The 17,135-nt window shown below is 55.5% G+C and overlaps 2 protein-coding genes across 3 annotated transcripts; both read left to right on the forward strand.

Moving 5' to 3' along the window:
* The first annotated feature begins 91 nt into the window (after positions 1 to 91).
* PHF5A (PHD finger protein 5A) lies at positions 92 to 5,706 on the forward strand. 2 transcript variants are annotated; one of them, XM_082752829.1, is made up of 5 exons: positions 137 to 265; positions 767 to 790; positions 1,713 to 1,827; positions 2,189 to 2,355; positions 5,050 to 5,706. In XM_082752829.1, the coding sequence occupies exons 3-5, from the start codon at positions 1,788 to 1,790 to the stop codon at positions 5,137 to 5,139; spliced, it is 297 nt and encodes a 98-aa protein (XP_082608955.1). In that variant the 5' UTR covers positions 137 to 265; positions 767 to 790; positions 1,713 to 1,787; the 3' UTR covers positions 5,140 to 5,706. The 2 variants fall into 2 exon arrangements, with proteins under 2 accessions (XP_082608954.1, XP_082608955.1); XM_082752828.1 differs by lacking the exon at positions 1,713 to 1,827 and having other exon boundaries at positions 92 to 265.
* Positions 5,707 to 10,147: 4,441 nt separating this feature from the next.
* On the forward strand, positions 10,148 to 16,418 carry TOB2 (transducer of ERBB2, 2). The gene is made up of 2 exons (XM_082751475.1): positions 10,148 to 10,498; positions 13,088 to 16,418. The coding sequence occupies exon 2, from the start codon at positions 13,176 to 13,178 to the stop codon at positions 14,190 to 14,192; it is 1,017 nt and encodes a 338-aa protein (XP_082607601.1). The 5' UTR covers positions 10,148 to 10,498; positions 13,088 to 13,175; the 3' UTR covers positions 14,193 to 16,418.
* Positions 16,419 to 17,135: the final 717 nt, after the last annotated feature.

Here is a 17,135-nt window from a genome sequence, read left to right on the forward strand (position 1 = left end):
GCGCTGCGGGTGCCTCGGCGCGGCCCGCCGGGAAGAGCCGCCCGCGGTCCCCCCGCAGGGAGGGAGAGGAGGGAACGGGGGAGGGAGCGGAGGGGCTGCGGGGGGCGGCGCGGCTCTGAGGAGGCGCTCCGGGAGCGCGGGGAGGCGGCGGCGAGCTCAGCGCGGCCAGGACCCGGGCAGCGCGGCTGAGCGGCGCGGGGAGGCGGCGGCGCCATGGCCAAGCACCACCCGGACCTCATCTTCTGCCGCAAGCAGGCGGGCGTCGGTGAGCGGCCGTTAGCGACCGTTACTGGCCGTTACTGGCCGTTAGTGACCGTTACTGGCCGTTAGTGGCCGTTGGGAGCCCCCCGTCCCGCCCCGTGGGCGCCTCGCGGGCGGGGCAGCCGCGGCCCGCGTGTGAGGGGAGCCCCTCCCGACCCCCCCCTCACGGAGCTTGAAATATTAATTTTAATTTAAGCTGATATCGGTTGTGGTTAAAGGGGGATAACGAGCGACAATTGCCTCACCGTCAGCGGCTGCCGTTGGCCCCTCGCGGCGCATCCGAGCTTTGGTCTTCGGCGCTGGGCCTAGGAGGGCGCGCGTTATTTATCACAAACGTTGTGGTGTTATCTCCAAACTGTGTTCTCCTTTAAAAAAAGGCTGCCCGAGATAATCAATTTCTATTCAAACCCATATTCATATTCTTCTGTGCCTTAACTAAAGCTCATATTTATATTCTTCTGCTTCTACCCTAACTAATACTTCTTTACTCTTTTTCTTCCTACAGCGATTGGAAGACTTTGCGAAAAATGTAAGTGTATCTCCCGCATATACACAGCTGAGAACCCGGGGCTGTGGTTAGAGCACTCAGCTGGGTTTGAGGATTGCATTCTTTTCTTGCTGTGCCGCTAACGTGGTGCTACAAACAAAAAGCTGGTGGACAAACCGCTCCTTGGGGTGGGAAGAGCTGCCTGTGTGTTCATCCAAGTGTAAGCGTGTAACTCAGTGAGTGCTTACAAAGACAGCGCTCAGATAGATTGTCACAGATGTGTGCTACTCTAGAGTATGTGCTGCCAGCGTTTCCAGTGGCTGCAGCTACAGTGACTTCGTGATTGAGTCCTTGTAATCTGGAATGCAAAACGATCGGCCTGATGGCTACCAAGGAGGAAAAAAAGAACACGTTTTTGGAATCTGACTTCACGCTTTGAGAATGAGAAATGGATGGAGAAAAGTGTCTAGAGATAAATACATAGAGTCAAGTGCCAGTGCTCAGCTGGAGAAGGGAAGAAAGAGCATGAGCAATCACTAGATCTTTGCAGTGGCAGAGTAAAAGATGACTAGTTCCGAACTCCAAATTAGCGTGAAAACACGCAAAGTGAGGAGAAACGGTCCAAAGTAACAAAATTGTTCTCAGAAACGCGCAGGAGTTAAACAGATTCCCGGTGGTAGTAGCTGAGGGCTGTCAGGATGGAGATTTATGAGCAGGTTAGATGAGCTGTTTGTGGGAGGAAGGATTAGATGCCTTGGGAACCGGTAATAAGATACGAAGCCTTTCATCTCTAGGTCAGTGTTTTGGATCGGGTCCAGCACAGCAGACTGTCAATGGCATCTGATGGCTCTTTGCCTGGATGATAAGAGTGCTTGAATTTCACTCAGTGCCTTGTGAGAAAGCAAGAGCAACTCTGTGAAGTGGCTGTTTATGCCAGTTTGCCCTTTCTTTGGCCTTCTCACAGATGAAGGATTAAAAGGACCACAAGTACAATCTCTTATCCCATCTCTCTGAGGATGGTAACTCCAGACTTTTGTTGATGTGGCTCTGTGGGAGAAGCTTACACTGCTGCAGCATAGGTAAGGACACCAGGCCTGTCAGTCCGGCATTTTTCCACAAGTGAAAAAAAACAAATTAAAACTGTAGAGTACAAGTACGGGTATGAGCTAAGCAGGTGCTGACTAATCACAAAAGACGTGTCCTTAGGTTTCTTCTCTGGATGTGTATATGCAAAATTAAAAAAAAAAAAACACTCAGATATTGCAGGCCTTTGTTCCTCTGAAGTCCATGCGCAAATCTAACGTGGCACCCTGTGCCTGTAAAATAAATTTCTATAGTCCAATTATATTGTCTTTGAGTATAGGCAAGTTTAGGAATCTTTTTTTCTGCGTGGGGGTGCAGAAAATGATGTTCTGTAACCAAAGACTGTTTTACTTTCAGGTGATGGGAAGTGTGTGATCTGTGACTCGTACGTGCGGCCCTGCACACTCGTGCGCATATGCGATGAGTGCAACTACGGCTCCTACCAAGGGCGCTGCGTGATCTGCGGGGGTCCAGGAGTGTCCGATGCCTACTACTGCAAGGAGTGCACCATCCAGGAAAAAGATGTACGTTGTCATCCAGCCCTCGGCTGAATGGGTTATGGTATTTCTTTAATAGCCACGCTTATCTTTAAAGGGACTTCGAGCTAGGGAGATTAGTGTTGGGACGTTGGACACTTGGCTTCCACTCCCAGAATCAGCGCTGCTTTTCATTACCTTGTACTTTTCTTCCCCTGTTGTTAGTTCCCAGTGATTGTAAAGGATTTTGAGATAGCAAGCAGTGCCCTGACTCTCTGCAACCCAAAGAGTTCACTTCCTCCACGCGCTGCTTGTTACCCTGTTCAGGTGTTATCTTACTGGATCCCTCAGCCTGGGTTTTATTAGGGTCAGAAGTATTTCAGACACTGCAAAGGCAGGGGCAGCAGCAGCTCCTCACGAAGAGTCTGTCAGCTACAGACCAAGTCATGTACGGTACTGTTATGCAGCTGAAATCACCACCCTGTTTTCCTTTGGATTACAAGTAAGGAGAGATCTTAGTGCCCCTGTCCTTGCTCCACTAATTGTCTTCTGCAAGTTACATTTTCTTGTGTAACTTCAGTGGGATATGACTTTTTTTTTTTTCTTGTCTGCAGTGTCTGCATTGTAATCATCTCTTTTTCTGCCAACACTTTGTGGTGTAACAATCCCTTATTTCTATAATCAGTGCTGTTTAATCCTCTTGTCCTGCAAGATAGCCGCTGTGCATGTGGAATGAGGCAGCTGTTCACCCCCGTAGGTATTTGTTAATATCCATCTCAGGGAGTGCAGGTCACAAAGAACTGCAAATGAGGTAGGGAGAAGCCCGAACAGGATGCCTACAGTTGCAGTATGCTAGAATATGGACCTGATAGAGATTATCTCCTGAGGGTTGTTTGGTTTATGGGTTGGGTCCTCTGCAAACACAGTCTCCAGCACACCCTAATGTTGACAGAGAACACGCTGAGAATGGTTCTGATTGATTTAGAGAAACAAGCTCAGCTGACTGAGTCGCTGCTTTCATTTTCTGCAGCACCCACCTATTTTCTCTAAAGGTCTGCAGCTCAAGTCAGGACAGGGGCAAGCCCTCATCCGAATTTAGGCATCAGATCTGAGGAGACCGTAATCTTTCTTAGTATCTAAATGTTGCATGTGGGTAGAAATGCTGCTGCTGCCTCCCGCATTTAGAAATGCTGTAAGAGCTCTTGGTTTTGTTGACTTACCTGTGCAACCAAAACACCTAGCTTGATAAGTCAGCAGTAAAATAGTTTTTTTGTTTTTGTTTTTGTTTTTTTTTGTATTTTTACCAATTCGTATTGATTTCTAATGGGTATTTTTCATAACCTTAGGCTTACCTGTACGTTATCATGACTGGTTCAGGTCTGAAACAGCTCTGCAGGGGAGGGTTATAGAAATACAGAGCTGGAGGAGCAGAGTGGCAAGTCAGAACTGAGGTGTTCTGGTAACCGAATGAAGGCTGCTGGGGGTGCTGCATGTCACAACGACAGCAGCTGCACAGGAAAAGCAGGTGGACAAGAGCTCTGTACCTGAAGCTCTGCTGGTCCAGGATTTCACGTAGAGCACTCGATCTTCCTTCATCTTTACGAGAGAGTCTGAACACGAAAATGAAGCAAGAAAGCAGACACTAAAATGGAGGAGGCAGAATGCTCTTGGGCACAGCGCAGAGGGTCTGCTTAGTCGTGGTTTGTTCTGACAGAGGGAGGAATGAGGTTTTGTTTCATCTCAGTTCTATCTGTGGGTAAGGGCCAAGATCCCGCCTTGTCATCCAGGGCAGCTGCGAGTTGCAAAATACAATCCTTTCTGGGGGGACAGGAGCCTGCTCATCTGCTGCCTCCGTATGAGGAGGTGGAAGAACGAACAGAGCCCTGCAATAATGCTGTCAAGTTTGTCACAGGCTCCCTGCGTTGTGGGAGGCAAGGCTTGGAAGAGTCCCGCTACTGAGGTTCAAAGTCAAATAATGAGGCAGTAGCTAGAGACAAATCGTGGCGGGTGATTTCTCCCCCCTCTCTTGTTACTTCTGCCACGCAGCCCCTCCCCGCCAGGTTGCCTCTCCTGCGCAGGAGCCGGTGTTGGTGGCACAGCTTGGGTGCAATTTCTGCAGTGGCTGACATCTGCCCAGAGGCTTTCTCAATCTAATCCACTCAGGCTTACACAACAGCCAAGGACACGTGTTCCTCTGCCTGCTGGGCCCCTCAGCTGCTCCTGCCAGCCACAACATTTTGCCCTCAAGAGTTACGCAGATGCTGGGCTCAGGTGGCCCGCTGACAAATGTCCCCTGCTATACAGAGACGTGCGTGCCTCTGCCTTGTGTTTGCAGCCGTGCCCCTGAGGGTCTCAAGCAACAAGATTATTTGTGGCTAAGGAGGGGAAAGGTTATTCCTCTGGGCCCTATAAACCCTCTGTATCCTAATTTAGGAAGAATCCAGTCCTGAGGCACTAAGCATCCTTTTCATTAAACTGCTGATGGTATACGAGCTGTTTTCCTTCTTCACCCTAAGAGAGGGAGTGTCCTAGAGTAGTGTTAAAAAGACATTCATCCTCTTCTTTGTTGGGCTCTCTTGCTGGTGATAACCAGAGTTGTAGGGCAGTTTGCTTACAGGGGTCTAAGAAATGTTTGTTGAGGACAGTGTGGGGAGGGACGGAACTGGGAACGTGCTAGAACTGTGTATGTGGGGATGAGGTTGTGTTTGCCCAACTCCTACCTTACATCCTCTTCTCTTCCAGAGAGATGGTTGCCCCAAGATTGTCAACCTGGGCAGCTCCAAGACGGATCTCTTCTACGAAAGGAAAAAGTACGGATTCAAGAAGAGGTGATCCTATCTGCTTGCAGCTGCACCTCCTGCCGGGTTGGCGAGAGGGCCTTGGAAACCCCTGGACTTTACTTTTATTGAGAACCAGCTGATTACGTTTATAAATTCGGTCATATGCTTGGAGGTGGAGAAGTCACAGACTCAGTGGGGACCAAAACCTAATCAGGACTATCGGAAAGAGCAAACGCGGATTGTCTCTTGTCTTCTCAGAAGCTAAAAAAAAAAACAGCCCTGGTGAGCAAGTATTTACACATGGAGGAGACCAGCTCGGTAAAACGCGAGTGCCCTTTCTGGTGTGGGGAAACACCCTGTGTCTGTTCTTACCACCCCTCTTCTCGGTTGTTAGAAATCGCTCTGCACACCAGGACTGGAGCACAGCCCTGTGTGCCCGCTCCCCACCCTTCTTCGTCCAGTCCCTTTCCAGGCTGCCCTGTTCTGTAGGGAACCTGGTGGTGCTTTCTGAGGGAGAACACAGCATTTCCCTGTTTCCTTTGTCAGATTCATCCAAGGCCCTTTCTGTAACCGTTCTTGTAGGATGCAAACCAATAAAGCTTCTCTTTTTTTTACTGTAACAGAAGGATTTCTCTCAGGTTCGCTCTGTGTCTAGCCTCTCCGAAGCTTTCTGGGGGCGTGTGGGCTTAGCCCAGCCGGCACTGCCCAGTGGGTTATTTGGGTTCGGGCAGCGGCTGCTTGCTGCCCATGACCTTGCTGCAAGGAGCCTCGGGGAACGGCTGTCGCTTTTGTGTGCGTGTGATCCCAGGCGCTGAGCGTTTTGTCCCGCAGCGCGCGGATCGCTGAGCTGGTAACCCTGATCCCGGCTGTTAGGGCCGGGGATGTTGTTTCACCGCGCAAACATCCAATCCCTTTCTAAAACCTACTAAGCTCCGTGACTCGCCGTCCAGTTCTTGTGAATAAGTTAAAGCCTTCCCCGCTGTAACGGGAAACCAACTATTGTGTTCTGGGCCGCGAGCCCTATGCCTGCTGGAAACCAGAGGCTGCTTGGTTGTCAAATACCAGCGCAGGCTCAAAGCAGTGTGTTTGCTCAGCAGAGAGCTGGGAACGGCTGCCTTTATGCAGAGGCATAACCGAGTTCCCTGCTACCGCGTGCGTGCCCCAGGTGGTTAAATTAGGGGCCTACCTCAGTGTGTCCCGTGCTCGTTGAGGGCTTCATAGTCAGAGCAGAGCATGCCCTATGCTAAGGGGATACTCTTTGTTCAGTCTCAGGCTGTAGAGCCTGCATAAGGCACCTTCTGGGCCTTCAGTTATTCCCCCGAGGCTAGAACTGATTCTTCCAACTCCTCTGTGTCTTAAGTGCCTCTTCTGCCTGCTACAGCTGTTCAGGTGTTTCAGCCAGGAGTGAAAACAAGCAGGCAAGTTGTAATCCTTCCCTTAAAAGCCATTTCTTGCTGCAGCTGGCTGTAGCCATGACAGGTCCTACAGCTATCTCAGCTGCTCCTCCCTCCCCACAGCTATTCAGTGTCAGTTTTTCTCTTTCAAGCTTTTTGCAGTCCTGAGAGCGTCTGTGTGTTTCCTTCTCCGCACCTTGGTTCCCTTACACGGTTTCTGGTTAATTTTTACTAACGTGGGTGCCATTTGCCAAGATACTCAGTTCTTGGTTCTGTGGTTCCTGGTTCTGTGGTTCCTGCAGACCCCTCCTCTCAAGCTGTTTCAGCCAGAATAAGCGGCAAGCTCTTGCTCCTGGCTTGGAAGCTCGTGTCACGGCCATTCCCAGCTGTGGTAAGTCCCCTGTTTCTTTAAAACCGGCGCATGACATGCAGATTTTGTTGTACCTGGAACTTTATCACTTTGAGCAGGAGTTATCACTCGCCCTCAGTCAGGCCACCCAGATTACCACAGGAGGAACGCAGACGGCTTGTACGTATCTTTTCTGCTTTCTTCTCTTTCCCCGGAGTTTCTAAGCTGAGCGAAGTCATTCGGCAAAGGCGGAGGGCAATGAAGCTTGAATTACTTCTTCTGTCTGTTATCGCCCCTGGTGCAGGGACCCCGAGAAGATCTAATTTTGGAGCAGCCCTTGTTCCTGATCACTTCGCAGGATCAGGCAGCCCGGGGTTGCTATAGAGATCCGCGATTCCCTGTCCCTTCCCCCAGCCCCAGAATGGCTGAGCACACTTTATTTTCTTGGCACTGGCGGTGCCCTCACGCTGCCGGGTGTATCGGCCCGCGTCCTGGCAGCGATGGGAGCGAAGCTGCCATGTCTCGTTGTTCTGAGTCACTGGGCAGGTGGGGAGAGGGAGGGACAGGCTCTTTTCCCTTTGCCTTGTTTGCTCAGACAGCCCTGGGGAGAACGCCAAATGTTGCTCAGCTCAGTGCAGCGCCGCTGCCTTTCTGGGACTTTCAGGGCACGGCCGGGACGTTGCCCTAAAGCTGCTCCTGCAGACGAGGGCAATGGATGCAGTTGGGTAGCTGGAAAAACTCAAGTCTTGCTTGTGTGGTAACGTTTCTGGTCTCCAGTAAATGAAACCGAGGCACGGCCACCAGGAAAGTGCAGTATTTGTTACCTAAACAGATAAACAAAGTGAAACTCGTTGAAACAGCTCTTGCCCGGTACAAGATTTCCTGGCGGTACTGAGGACCAGAGCACGTGCTAAAGGGGAAGCCTCCGTGCTGGGGTGGGGAATGGGGAGCGGGACATGAAATGTGGTGGCTCAGCTCCCGCGGTGCTGGCTGCGAATCCTGGATGTGGGGAGCTAAATGCTTTCCCGCTGTTACTTTTCTAGGTAGAGTTACTGCGTTTTTTTCCTTTTTTTTTTTTTCTTTTCTTTTCTTTTAATTCCAAGGATGTTATGTAATAAGTAAAAAATCCTTTTATTTCAGCTGTTTACACTGGGGGGGAGGAGAAACGTGGGAACTCTTGGCCTATTAAGAAATTGGCCTCTGTTGCCAGTACTAACAAGGCATCGCTGCCTTTTGCAATCGGGATGTTCCCTGTGCCGTGCCTCCTCTGACCAAAGACCAGCTCCGGTGTCACAACTTCCAGCTGAGCTCAGCAAATAACTCTCGTAACACACCTCCAGCCCATTGAATCACCTAGACCTTGTCTTGACAAAGCCCTTGAGCCTGAAGCACCGCCTTTAATAAAAAAAAATAAAAAAATTAAAAATGAAGGTAAGCAAATGCCCGGGGTACACTTCGAGCTTTCCCTGGGGGAGCTGCAGAGGTGAGATCCTGCTTCAGAACCCTTATCTGCGCAGGAGCTGTTGTTTTCTCATTACGGGGATCAGCTGGAGTTGTCGTTTTGCCTATGTTGATAGCAGGGGAACAAAAAAAACCCTCAATTTCCTTGGGGTTGTCATGTGAGTCGAATGTGAAGAGGATTCGGGAGCTGTTAATTATGGCTTGAACCCTTCCCAGTGCTCGGCCACCCGGCAGGCCTGGCTCTGCCCTGGCAGCTTGGCGATTCCTGCCCTGTCCGTGTGTGCGTGTGAGCGGGGAGCTTCGCCTTGACGTAACAGCCAAATGGCCGGGAATGCGGCAGCGGATACGGTGACAGGACTCCTCCGGTGACAGGATTCCTCCGGTGACAGGGCTCCTCCGGTGACAGGGCTCCTCCACCTGCGTGCCTACCAGCGAACAGATAATTAAAGCAGCGCGGTCAAGGCACAGGTATTTTAAAGAGCCCCAACGTGCAACGCCCTCTTAGTAACACCTTAGTAAAACAACAATAGCATTTTAGCAACGTAATTGCCTTTTTTTTTTCCCCTTAATGGTGCTAAAAATAGCGCCGTCATCTTAATTTCCTGGTCGCTGCCTGACGGCAGGATTTGGTTTCCAGCTGAGCGAGGGAGCGTTAGAAAAAATGTGCTCTTTCGCAGCTAAATTCCCCTTAAACCAGAAGCGATGAAAATAAGGCTGCTCGTAATAGCTCTTATAAATCTTCCCCTTCCCCTACAGAAGAAAAATGGTCCAAAGTTGCCTTTTATTTATTATTATTTTTTTTTATCAGTGAGAAAATGAGCGATGGTGGCCGCTGTTGCAGCCTAGAAAGGACGGTGTTGAGAGATTTCTTAACAAATTTCTGAACGTGTGGCGTTGAGCGGCTTCAAAAGCCCTCTTCGGTGGCATATCACCAAAAATCCCAAAGGCGGGACCCAAAACCCCTCAGGTAAAGGGGTCCTGAGCGAGGGAGGAGAAGCAAATCCCTGAAGGGTGCTGAAGGTTTTGGTGGAAGTGGGGCAGGCGAGGAGCTCGGTATTTGGCGTAATTTGGTGTAATTTGGTATTTCAGCGTCTGGGGGACAGGTGCTGGGGGAATTGCTTAACCAGGGGACAGGCGCGGCTTTGGGGCGCTCTGCTCGGCCCTTCTGGAAACGGGGAGCTCAGGGCCGAGGCACGGGCGGGCGTCAGGGGCTCAGCTCCGGGCCCGGCCGCCCCCTGACAGGGACCCGCCATGGGGCGGGAGCAGCCCCCGCGCCCCTCACCCCGCCTGCGCCCGGGAACTACAACTCCCGGCGACCCCGCGCCGCGCGCACACCCCCGGCGGCTCATTGGCTGAGGCGGCGCACCAATCCGGAGGCGCGGCCGGGCCGGGCCGGCCAATGGGGACGCTGTTGCTAACACGCCGCAGTTATTTTTAGCACGGGGGCCGCTCGCGCACCTTGCGGCCCCTTCGCCGCCTCCGCCGCGGCCGGGCCGGCCCTACGCTGGGGGGCGGAGGCGCACGGGTGTGAAGAGACAAAATAGTCCGCGGCGGGGGGCGGGGGGGGGGTGTGGGGGCGGTGTGGGGGCACGGGGGCGGCTCCAGCGGCTCGGATGCGTCCCCTGAGGGGGGCTCCGGGAAGGGCAGGGGCCGGGCTAAGCTGAGGATCAATCCACCCCCAGGAGAAATAATAAAGAAATGGATAAAGAAATGGATAAATAAATAAATAAATAAATAAATGGATAAATAAATGGATAAATGGATAAATAAATAAATAAAGCGATAAATAAATAAATAAGTGGTGGAGGAAAGGGGTAAAAAAAAAAAAAAAGAGGCAGACGCGCAGCCCCCCCCCCCCGGCCGCTGAGGGGCGGAGGCAGCGCGAAGTAGTCCCGGCCGGTCCCGCCCCGCCCCCCGGGGCCGCATCACGCGGGGCGCAGCGCGGATCCGTGCGCGGGGTTGCTAAGGGTGAAAGTTTGCCGTGAGTTGGCTCACTCGGGGCCAGGGCGCGGGCGGCTCCGGGCCGAGGCGAGGCCAGGCCAGGCCGGCAGCGGCGGCGGCGCAGGGCAGCGGTACCCGCACCTCACCCCCGGGCCTCGGCCCCGCTGCAGGGAGGACCCCGCCCCGCAGAGGAGAAGCACCGCGCGGCGAGGAGGCGAGGGACGGGGCAGGGACCCGCGCGCAGCCCCCCCAGAGCCGAGGACGAAGTGAGTGGGGGCCGGGAGCCCCTCCGCGGGCTGGGCTGGGCTGGGCTGGGCCGGGCGCTGCTCCCCTCACCACGGGGCTGGGGGGGGGGTTGCGAGCCCTCGCTGCTGGAGCTCCCCCCGGCCCCGCGCCCCCTCAGCAACAAAAGCGCCTCAAAGGGGGGGGGGGGGAGGGACAGCGGCTGGCGCCGTCCTTGGGCTGTGCCCGGCCGGGGGCTCCGGGCCCTGGTGAAGGGAAGGGAGGAGGAGGAGGAGGAGGAGGAGGGGAGCGGGGGGCGGCGGCGGCTGCGGGCGGGGCGCATGTGCCGTGGAAAATTTTGCGCCCTGCCCCGCCGAGGCAGAGCCGGGCCGGCGGGCCGGGCCCCCCGCGCGGGGCACGCCGGGAGCTGTAGTCCGCAGGGGAAATAGGTCACGGGCGGCGGGGCGGGGCGGGGGCGCCGCGCGGACTACAGGTCCCGGCGTGCCCCGCGGCCGGCGGGGAGGCGCCGCGGCTGGGTCACCGTTAATGGCCGCCGGGCGGCCCCCCTGAGGGGGGGGAGGGGGAGGGGGGGGCGCTGGGGGTAATTAACCCGCCCTCATCAGCGCTAATTGCACAGCGGGACCCTCCTGGGCGAAAAGGGAAGGGGAGGGGGCAGCCAGCAGGGCGCTCGTCTCCTTGCTGCCTCCCCCAGAAGGTCGTCCCTTAAGGGGCACGGGGTCAGGGTGAGGGTTCGCCACAGAAACGCCCCGCTCGTTACCGCGCAGCCCCCCCCAGGCAGCCCGGGCCCTACAGGCGCCCTCTGACCCCACGGATGGGCTCCTCGGGGTTCGCCCGCTGCCATTTTCTGCAGGAGGGGCTTTGTCTCAGCGCTGACGCTCCTGGAGGCGGCACCTCCCTGCTGCTGGGCCCTGCAGAAAGCCAGGTTGAGCGTTTCTTCTTTAGGGTTCACCCGCTCTCGGTCAGGCCCCAGCGCCCTGGCACAGCTCATTGCACCTCAGGAGATCCTGGGTGCAGGTGTTAAAGGCAAAGCTTCGCTCCCGTGCTTCCATTCTCTCATTCCTGTGTCTTTCCTTGCTGCTGAGTTAAACCTGAGGGAGATCCCTTCCAGACCTGACCTCGTTGTCGGCAGGCTCAAGGTGTGGGATCTGCTTTTGGTGGCTGTAGTCCTTAAACTAAGCCTCCTTGGACTCAGATTAGTACTGAAAAAAAAAAAAACACCACACCATAGAATCCACGCCCTGATTTTTTTTATTTTTTAGTAATAAGGCCTAAAAATACTTGAGGGTTTCCTTAAAATGTGCTGATTTCATTCTTTTCGCCCACTAACCCCGACCAAGCAAACAAGTCTGGTCGGTCCTTCCGCCTCCTGACCGAGGTTGGCCTGGGTACGTGGCCGTGCTGCCGGGGTTCCCAGTCCCTCGGGGACTGCTGACATCCGATGTTTGTGCCCCGTCCCCACCCCCAAATAGTTGGCCCAGGACGTAAACACCGCCGTGCTGCGTGAGAGCCTCCCCGAAGCCCATTTTAGGCAGGCGGTTGAGCGCGGCGTTGTCTGTTTGAGCAAGGTGAGGGCAGCTGAAGGCTGAGCAGCCTCTGACTAAGCCGCCAATTAAAAACTGGATGTGCTGCTTGCCCGTGGAGAGGCGTGTGGGCCGCTGGAAGCGCGCTTCCTCGTAACATAGCTGTGGGATTCGTCTGCTTTGGCTGGGCGGCGGAGCGTGGTGCTGACCTACCTGGGGGCTTCGTGCCCGGGCACACGCTCACAAATCGGTGTGTGATGGGAGAGCTGAGCCGGGTGGCTTCGCACCTGGCTCCTGCGGGTTCTCCCAGCTCCAGGGACTTCCTCGGGAGGGAGGGAAGGAAGGAAGGCTTCAGTCATCAGCGAGCAATTTGGGGTTTCATTAAGCAGGTCCCGGGTCCTGGCACAGCTCCTCCTGCTCGGGGATGAGGGATGTGAGCTGTGGGCAGGCTGGCGGCACCTATGTGTCTTACGGCCCTGCCCCCATCCACGTTAAGCTGGGATTTGAGGCTCGTAGGTGGGCAGAGCCTCCACCGGGCACACTTAATCAGATCCCTCTGCGCTTGCCAGCCAAGGGGGAGTAAAGGCAGCCTGGCAGCTGGCGCCTCAGCGCTCCCCTTGCTCCTTCTCCTCCCCTCCCTGCCTGTGCCAGCAGGGCGCAGAGCTCCCTGAGGAGGGGCTGGCCCCGCTGTCACGGTGCCCGGCGAGTCACGAGGCTTTTTGGGGGGTGCTCATGGGCTCTGGCTGGGCACAGGTGAGCCCTGCTGGGAGCCGCTGCGGCCCTGCCAGAGCAGCCAGGTGGCCGGCCCGGTGTCAGCAGCGCTTGGCAGCGAGGTGAGCGTAACCCACTGCCGAGAGCAGCTCCACCCCTGCCCCTTCTGTGCAGGACCGGCGAGGCTCTTCCCCACCAGCATCTCCGTCTGGGGGCTGGTGGGTTCGGGCAGACCCCCGGCGAGCAGCAGGGCTCGTTGTGCAGCCTTCCAGGCCCGCTTTTGGTGGTGGAACAGCGCGGCTGTTCATCTCAGCAGGTGGGGAACTGGGGAACCGTTCTGTTTTCTCATCTCCATCCTTCTTTTCTCCTCTCTTCTCCTAGGTCTGCTCGGAGCCAAGCCCCGTCTATGTGTGTGTGTCACCCCGGCTCTTTCCATACGCTGCCCTGACTTGCTTGCTGCAGAGGGAGTATGCATCTGGAGATTAAAGTTGCTCTGAACTTCATCATCTCATACCTGTACAACAAGCTGCCTCGGCGGCGGGCGGACCTGTTCGGCGAGGAGCTCGAGCGCCTGCTGAAGAAGAAATATGAGGGGCACTGGTACCCGGAGAAGCCTCTGAAGGGCTCGGGCTATCGCTGCGTCCACATCGGGGAGACGGTGGACCCGGTGGTGGAGCTGGCGGCCAAGCGCAGCGGGCTGGCGGTGGAGGACGTGCGCGCCAACGTGCCCGAGGAGCTGAGCGTCTGGATCGACCCCTTCGAGGTGTCCTACCAGATCGGCGAGAAGGGCTCCGTCAAGGTGCTCTACCTGGACGACAGCGAGGGCTGCCAAGCCGCCGAGCTGGACAAAGAGATCAAGAGCAGCTTCAACCCCGACGCCCAGGTCTTCGTCCCCATCGGCAGCCAGGACAACTCGCTGTCCAACTCCCCGTCCCCCTCCTTCGGCCAGTCGCCCAGCCCCACCTTCATCCCGCGCTCCGCCCAGCCCATCACCTTCACCACTGCCACCTTCGCCGCCACCAAATTCGGCTCCACCAAGATGAAGAAGGGCGGAGGGGCCGGCGGCGGAGGGGGCGGCGCGGCGGGGCCCGCACCACAGCCCAGGCTGCTCCGCTCGCCCACCACCAACCTACTGAAGCACAAGGGCCTCTCCCTCTCCATGCACTCTCTGAACTTCGCCGGCAGCGCGGGGGGCCAGGCCCCGCAGTCGCAGCTCTCCCCCAACGCCAAGGAGTTCGTTTACAGCGGCGGCTCGCCCGGGGCCGCCGGCCTCTTCTTCGAGGGCGAGAGCCAGCCCAGCAGCGTCCCCCCGGCCTCGCAGTTCGGCGCCGGCACGGGCGGCGCCTTCGATGTGGCTCAGGTCTTCGGCGGCAGCAGCAACAGCCTCTTCCTGGAGAAGTCGCCCTTCGTGGAAGGACTCAGCTACAACCTGAACGCCATGCAGTACCCCAGCCAGTCCTTCCAGCCCGTCGTCCTGGCCAACTGAACCCCAGGAAGGAGGAGAGTATTCGGGGCGGGGGGCGGGAGGGGGGAAACAACGACAACACACACACACACACACACACAATAAAAAGAGGGAGAGCAAACTAGAAATATACAGAAAATACTCAAACCTTATAAATATAGCTTCTTGGAAAATGAGAGAGCCCAGTGTTGTTGCGCTGTGCTGGCAACGCTCCTGAAGCACCGACTTGTTTTTTAACTCGGTCCCCGTGCTTTTTTCCTACTCCACTTTTTTTTTACTCCTCGAAGGAGCCCAGGGTTGTTGGGTCCCCGTTCCCCGGTGCCGCTGGCGGGGTGGGCCCTGCCCTGCTGGTGGGGCGCTGCGGCTGTGCCCGCGGGCTCAGGGCATCGCGTTGCTCCGGGCGAGCAGCCCCGTGGGGCACAAACCCCGGGGCGGTGCTGAGCCTTCGCTCCGAGTTCTCGTTGCAGGCTGTGAATTTTGTCTCTTTTTATCTCGGAGAGGGGGCTCCTTTCTTTTTTAGGTCGGGAGGCGGCACTTGGAGGAGAGGAAGGGCTGCGTTGTGGCTGCCGCTGTCTCGAGCGGTGCTGTAGGAGCCTGTAGGGTCCCGCAGCCCCCGGCACGGGGTGCGCGGTGGGGTCGGGGTCCTGCAGGACGGAGCCCTCCTCGGAGGCTGTGGTGGGAGTATGGAGAGGGCGAAGTGGAGAGAGATGGTGATGAGACTCCAGTCTTTGAGGTTCTGTGTTTTAAAAGAGAAATAAGCTCTCTGCTGCCTCCCAAATCTTGGGTTCGGTTTTCTTTGACCTGTGTCCTTGGAGCACCCTCTGAAACCCACCCCTGTGGCTGCCGAGCCGGCGTGCTCTCCCAGGATGCCCCTGCTCGGGGCAGAGGGGCTCCACCTCGTGCTTCCCCCTCTCCTCGAGCCTCCCCGGAGCCGTGCTGCCAGTGAGCCTCCGCGGAGGCAGCGGGGCTGTCCCGGGGGGGCTGCTGCTCCCCGGGCCCCTTCCAGGAGAGCTTCACCTCGTGAGGTGCCTCGGAGCTATGACCGGCACGGCGGCCTCCCCAAAACGGCCTCCAGAGCTAGGGCAAGGGGCTCGGGGCAGCCGTGCTGTCGGGTTTTCCCTTCTTATTTCCTTTTCCGTCGGGTTTTAACCCCCCGCTTGCGGATGTTACCACTGCCACCCCTCCCTCTCCCCGGGGGCCGCAGCCCCGTGGGACCTGGCTGCCCCCACGTCCCCCCCAGCGTCCCCAAAACGGCGAGCCCCTCGCTGGCAGAGGGCGAGAGGGGAGAGGCGAGCTTCCCCGCCTCCTGCTCGCGCGCGTGAAGCTTCGATGCCGCTGCCCCGCCTCTCACACCCACGTTCAAATCCTAAAAACCGTGCTGCGAGTGGAAGGAGGGAGCAGCCCAACCCCTCCGACCCCGAAAGGAAAAAAGCGTGCTTCAGAAACGTTCCTCCAGCCTCAGGCAGCAAGGGAAACTAACGGCCTTTTCGGGTCTTTTCTAGTCTTGGATGTAGGCGTTCAGCTTCAATTTTATTTTTTAAAACCTGCACTAATTTACCTGGTTTCTTAGGAAGAGAAGAGAGAAATTTTTTTTTTTTTTAACTTTTATTTTTTATGGGTTTGTGTTCTTTTTGTTGATGTCCGTTTGTATTGAATAATTTGCTACATTTGTAAAATGTAAGAGGTATATATAATATATGTATATTTCTAACGTAAAAAAAAAAAAAATTGTAATTTTTTTCTTTTCGAGATTTTTTCTTAAAAAGAGGAGAGAAAAATATTTTTTCAGGAAAAAAAACTTTAGAAAAAAGCGGTGAAGAGCCCTGTCTCCCCGCTCAGCCTCCCTCCTTTCCCTCCTGCCCCTCTCCCAGGAGCGAGCCGCCGGTTGCCTCGTGGAGAGAGCGGGTGAGGGAGGACCACGGGCCCTGCGCAGGGTTTCCATGCGCCTGGGTGTCTTTCCGAGAAGGGGGCTACTGAGAGGAGGAGCCAGGGGGTTGTTGTCTTTATTTTTTTTTTTCCTTTTTCTTTTTTTTTTTTTCCTTTAGCGAAGGAGGAATACAATCAGAGTTTTGTATTCAGAATGTTGTGCAATATTTTGGAACGGGACATTGGTGTGTCTATAGAGATTTAGTTAAAAACAAACAAAAAAAAAACTAAAACAAAAAAAAAAAACACACAAAAAGGTTGATCAAATCTGTACAGTTTCTATTGTTCCAGATTTTTTTAAGTTTGTATTAAAAGCATGATATAATAACTCTGTGTCGGCTGGTGCTGCTCGGGGGGGGGGGTCTGCTGTGCCTGGGGGGTGTGGGCAGGGGGGTGCGGGGTTTCCTCGCAGGCACTGGGTTTGGGGGAGCTCGGCGGGGGCTTTGCTGTGGTAGGAGCAGCCCGGGAGCTGCAGATCGCTTTGGGTTTGCCTCTGGGGTAGGTGCAGAGTGAAGGAAGCCTCCAGCTGCGGGCAGAGCCCGTCTCCCATTCTCAGTGTTCATCCGAAGTGACTTACAGCAGGGTGGGCTCAGATCTGGAACTGAGAACAGACACTGTTGACTCTATTTTTTTTTCATTTTTGTTTTTCACCCCTCATTGCTCAGCTTTAATGGGAATTCCTGCACCGGGAACTCCTCCTTTTTAGCAGGAGGACGTGGGACGGCTGCTCCGTGCTGAGGATGATGCCAAAATGCCTTTTTCTCCCCACTTAGCCTGCAGCCACCTTCTGCTGGGGGATGGGGCTCCTCAAAAAACAGCTGAACGTGCCTGAGGAAATGTGGTGCTGGTCCTGGCAGCGGGCGTCCTGCCCTCAGCCCCTCTACCCTGCATTTCTTCCAGGAAGAGCTTTGCCCTGGGATTTGTGAGCCTGAAGAGCTGGGTTCCTGCTCCCGCAGGCTGCGCCCCATGGGACTGCCACACTCTGCTGAGCGACAAAACTCTTTCTCCCTGTTGTGTCTCAACCCCCCTGCAATCATT

The sequence above is a fragment of the Aythya marila genome (assembly GCF_965140915.1).
Source record: "Aythya marila genome assembly, chromosome: 1".
NCBI classification, from domain to species: Eukaryota; Metazoa; Chordata; class Aves; order Anseriformes; family Anatidae; genus Aythya; species Aythya marila.

Excerpts from the sequence above, each read along its gene's own strand:
- PHF5A (XM_082752828.1), top strand. The coding sequence starts at position 214 with ATGGCCAAGCACCACCCGGACCTCATCTTCTGCCGCAAGCAGGCGGGC. Across the intron at positions 791-2,188 it reads TGGAAGACTTTGCGAAAAAT|GTGATGGGAAGTGTGTGATC; the intron begins GTAAGTGTATCT and ends TTTTACTTTCAG. Across the intron at positions 2,356-5,049 it reads GCACCATCCAGGAAAAAGAT|AGAGATGGTTGCCCCAAGAT; the intron begins GTACGTTGTCAT and ends CTTCTCTTCCAG.
- TOB2 (XM_082751475.1), top strand. The coding sequence starts at position 13,176 with ATGCATCTGGAGATTAAAGTTGCTCTGAACTTCATCATCTCATACCTG.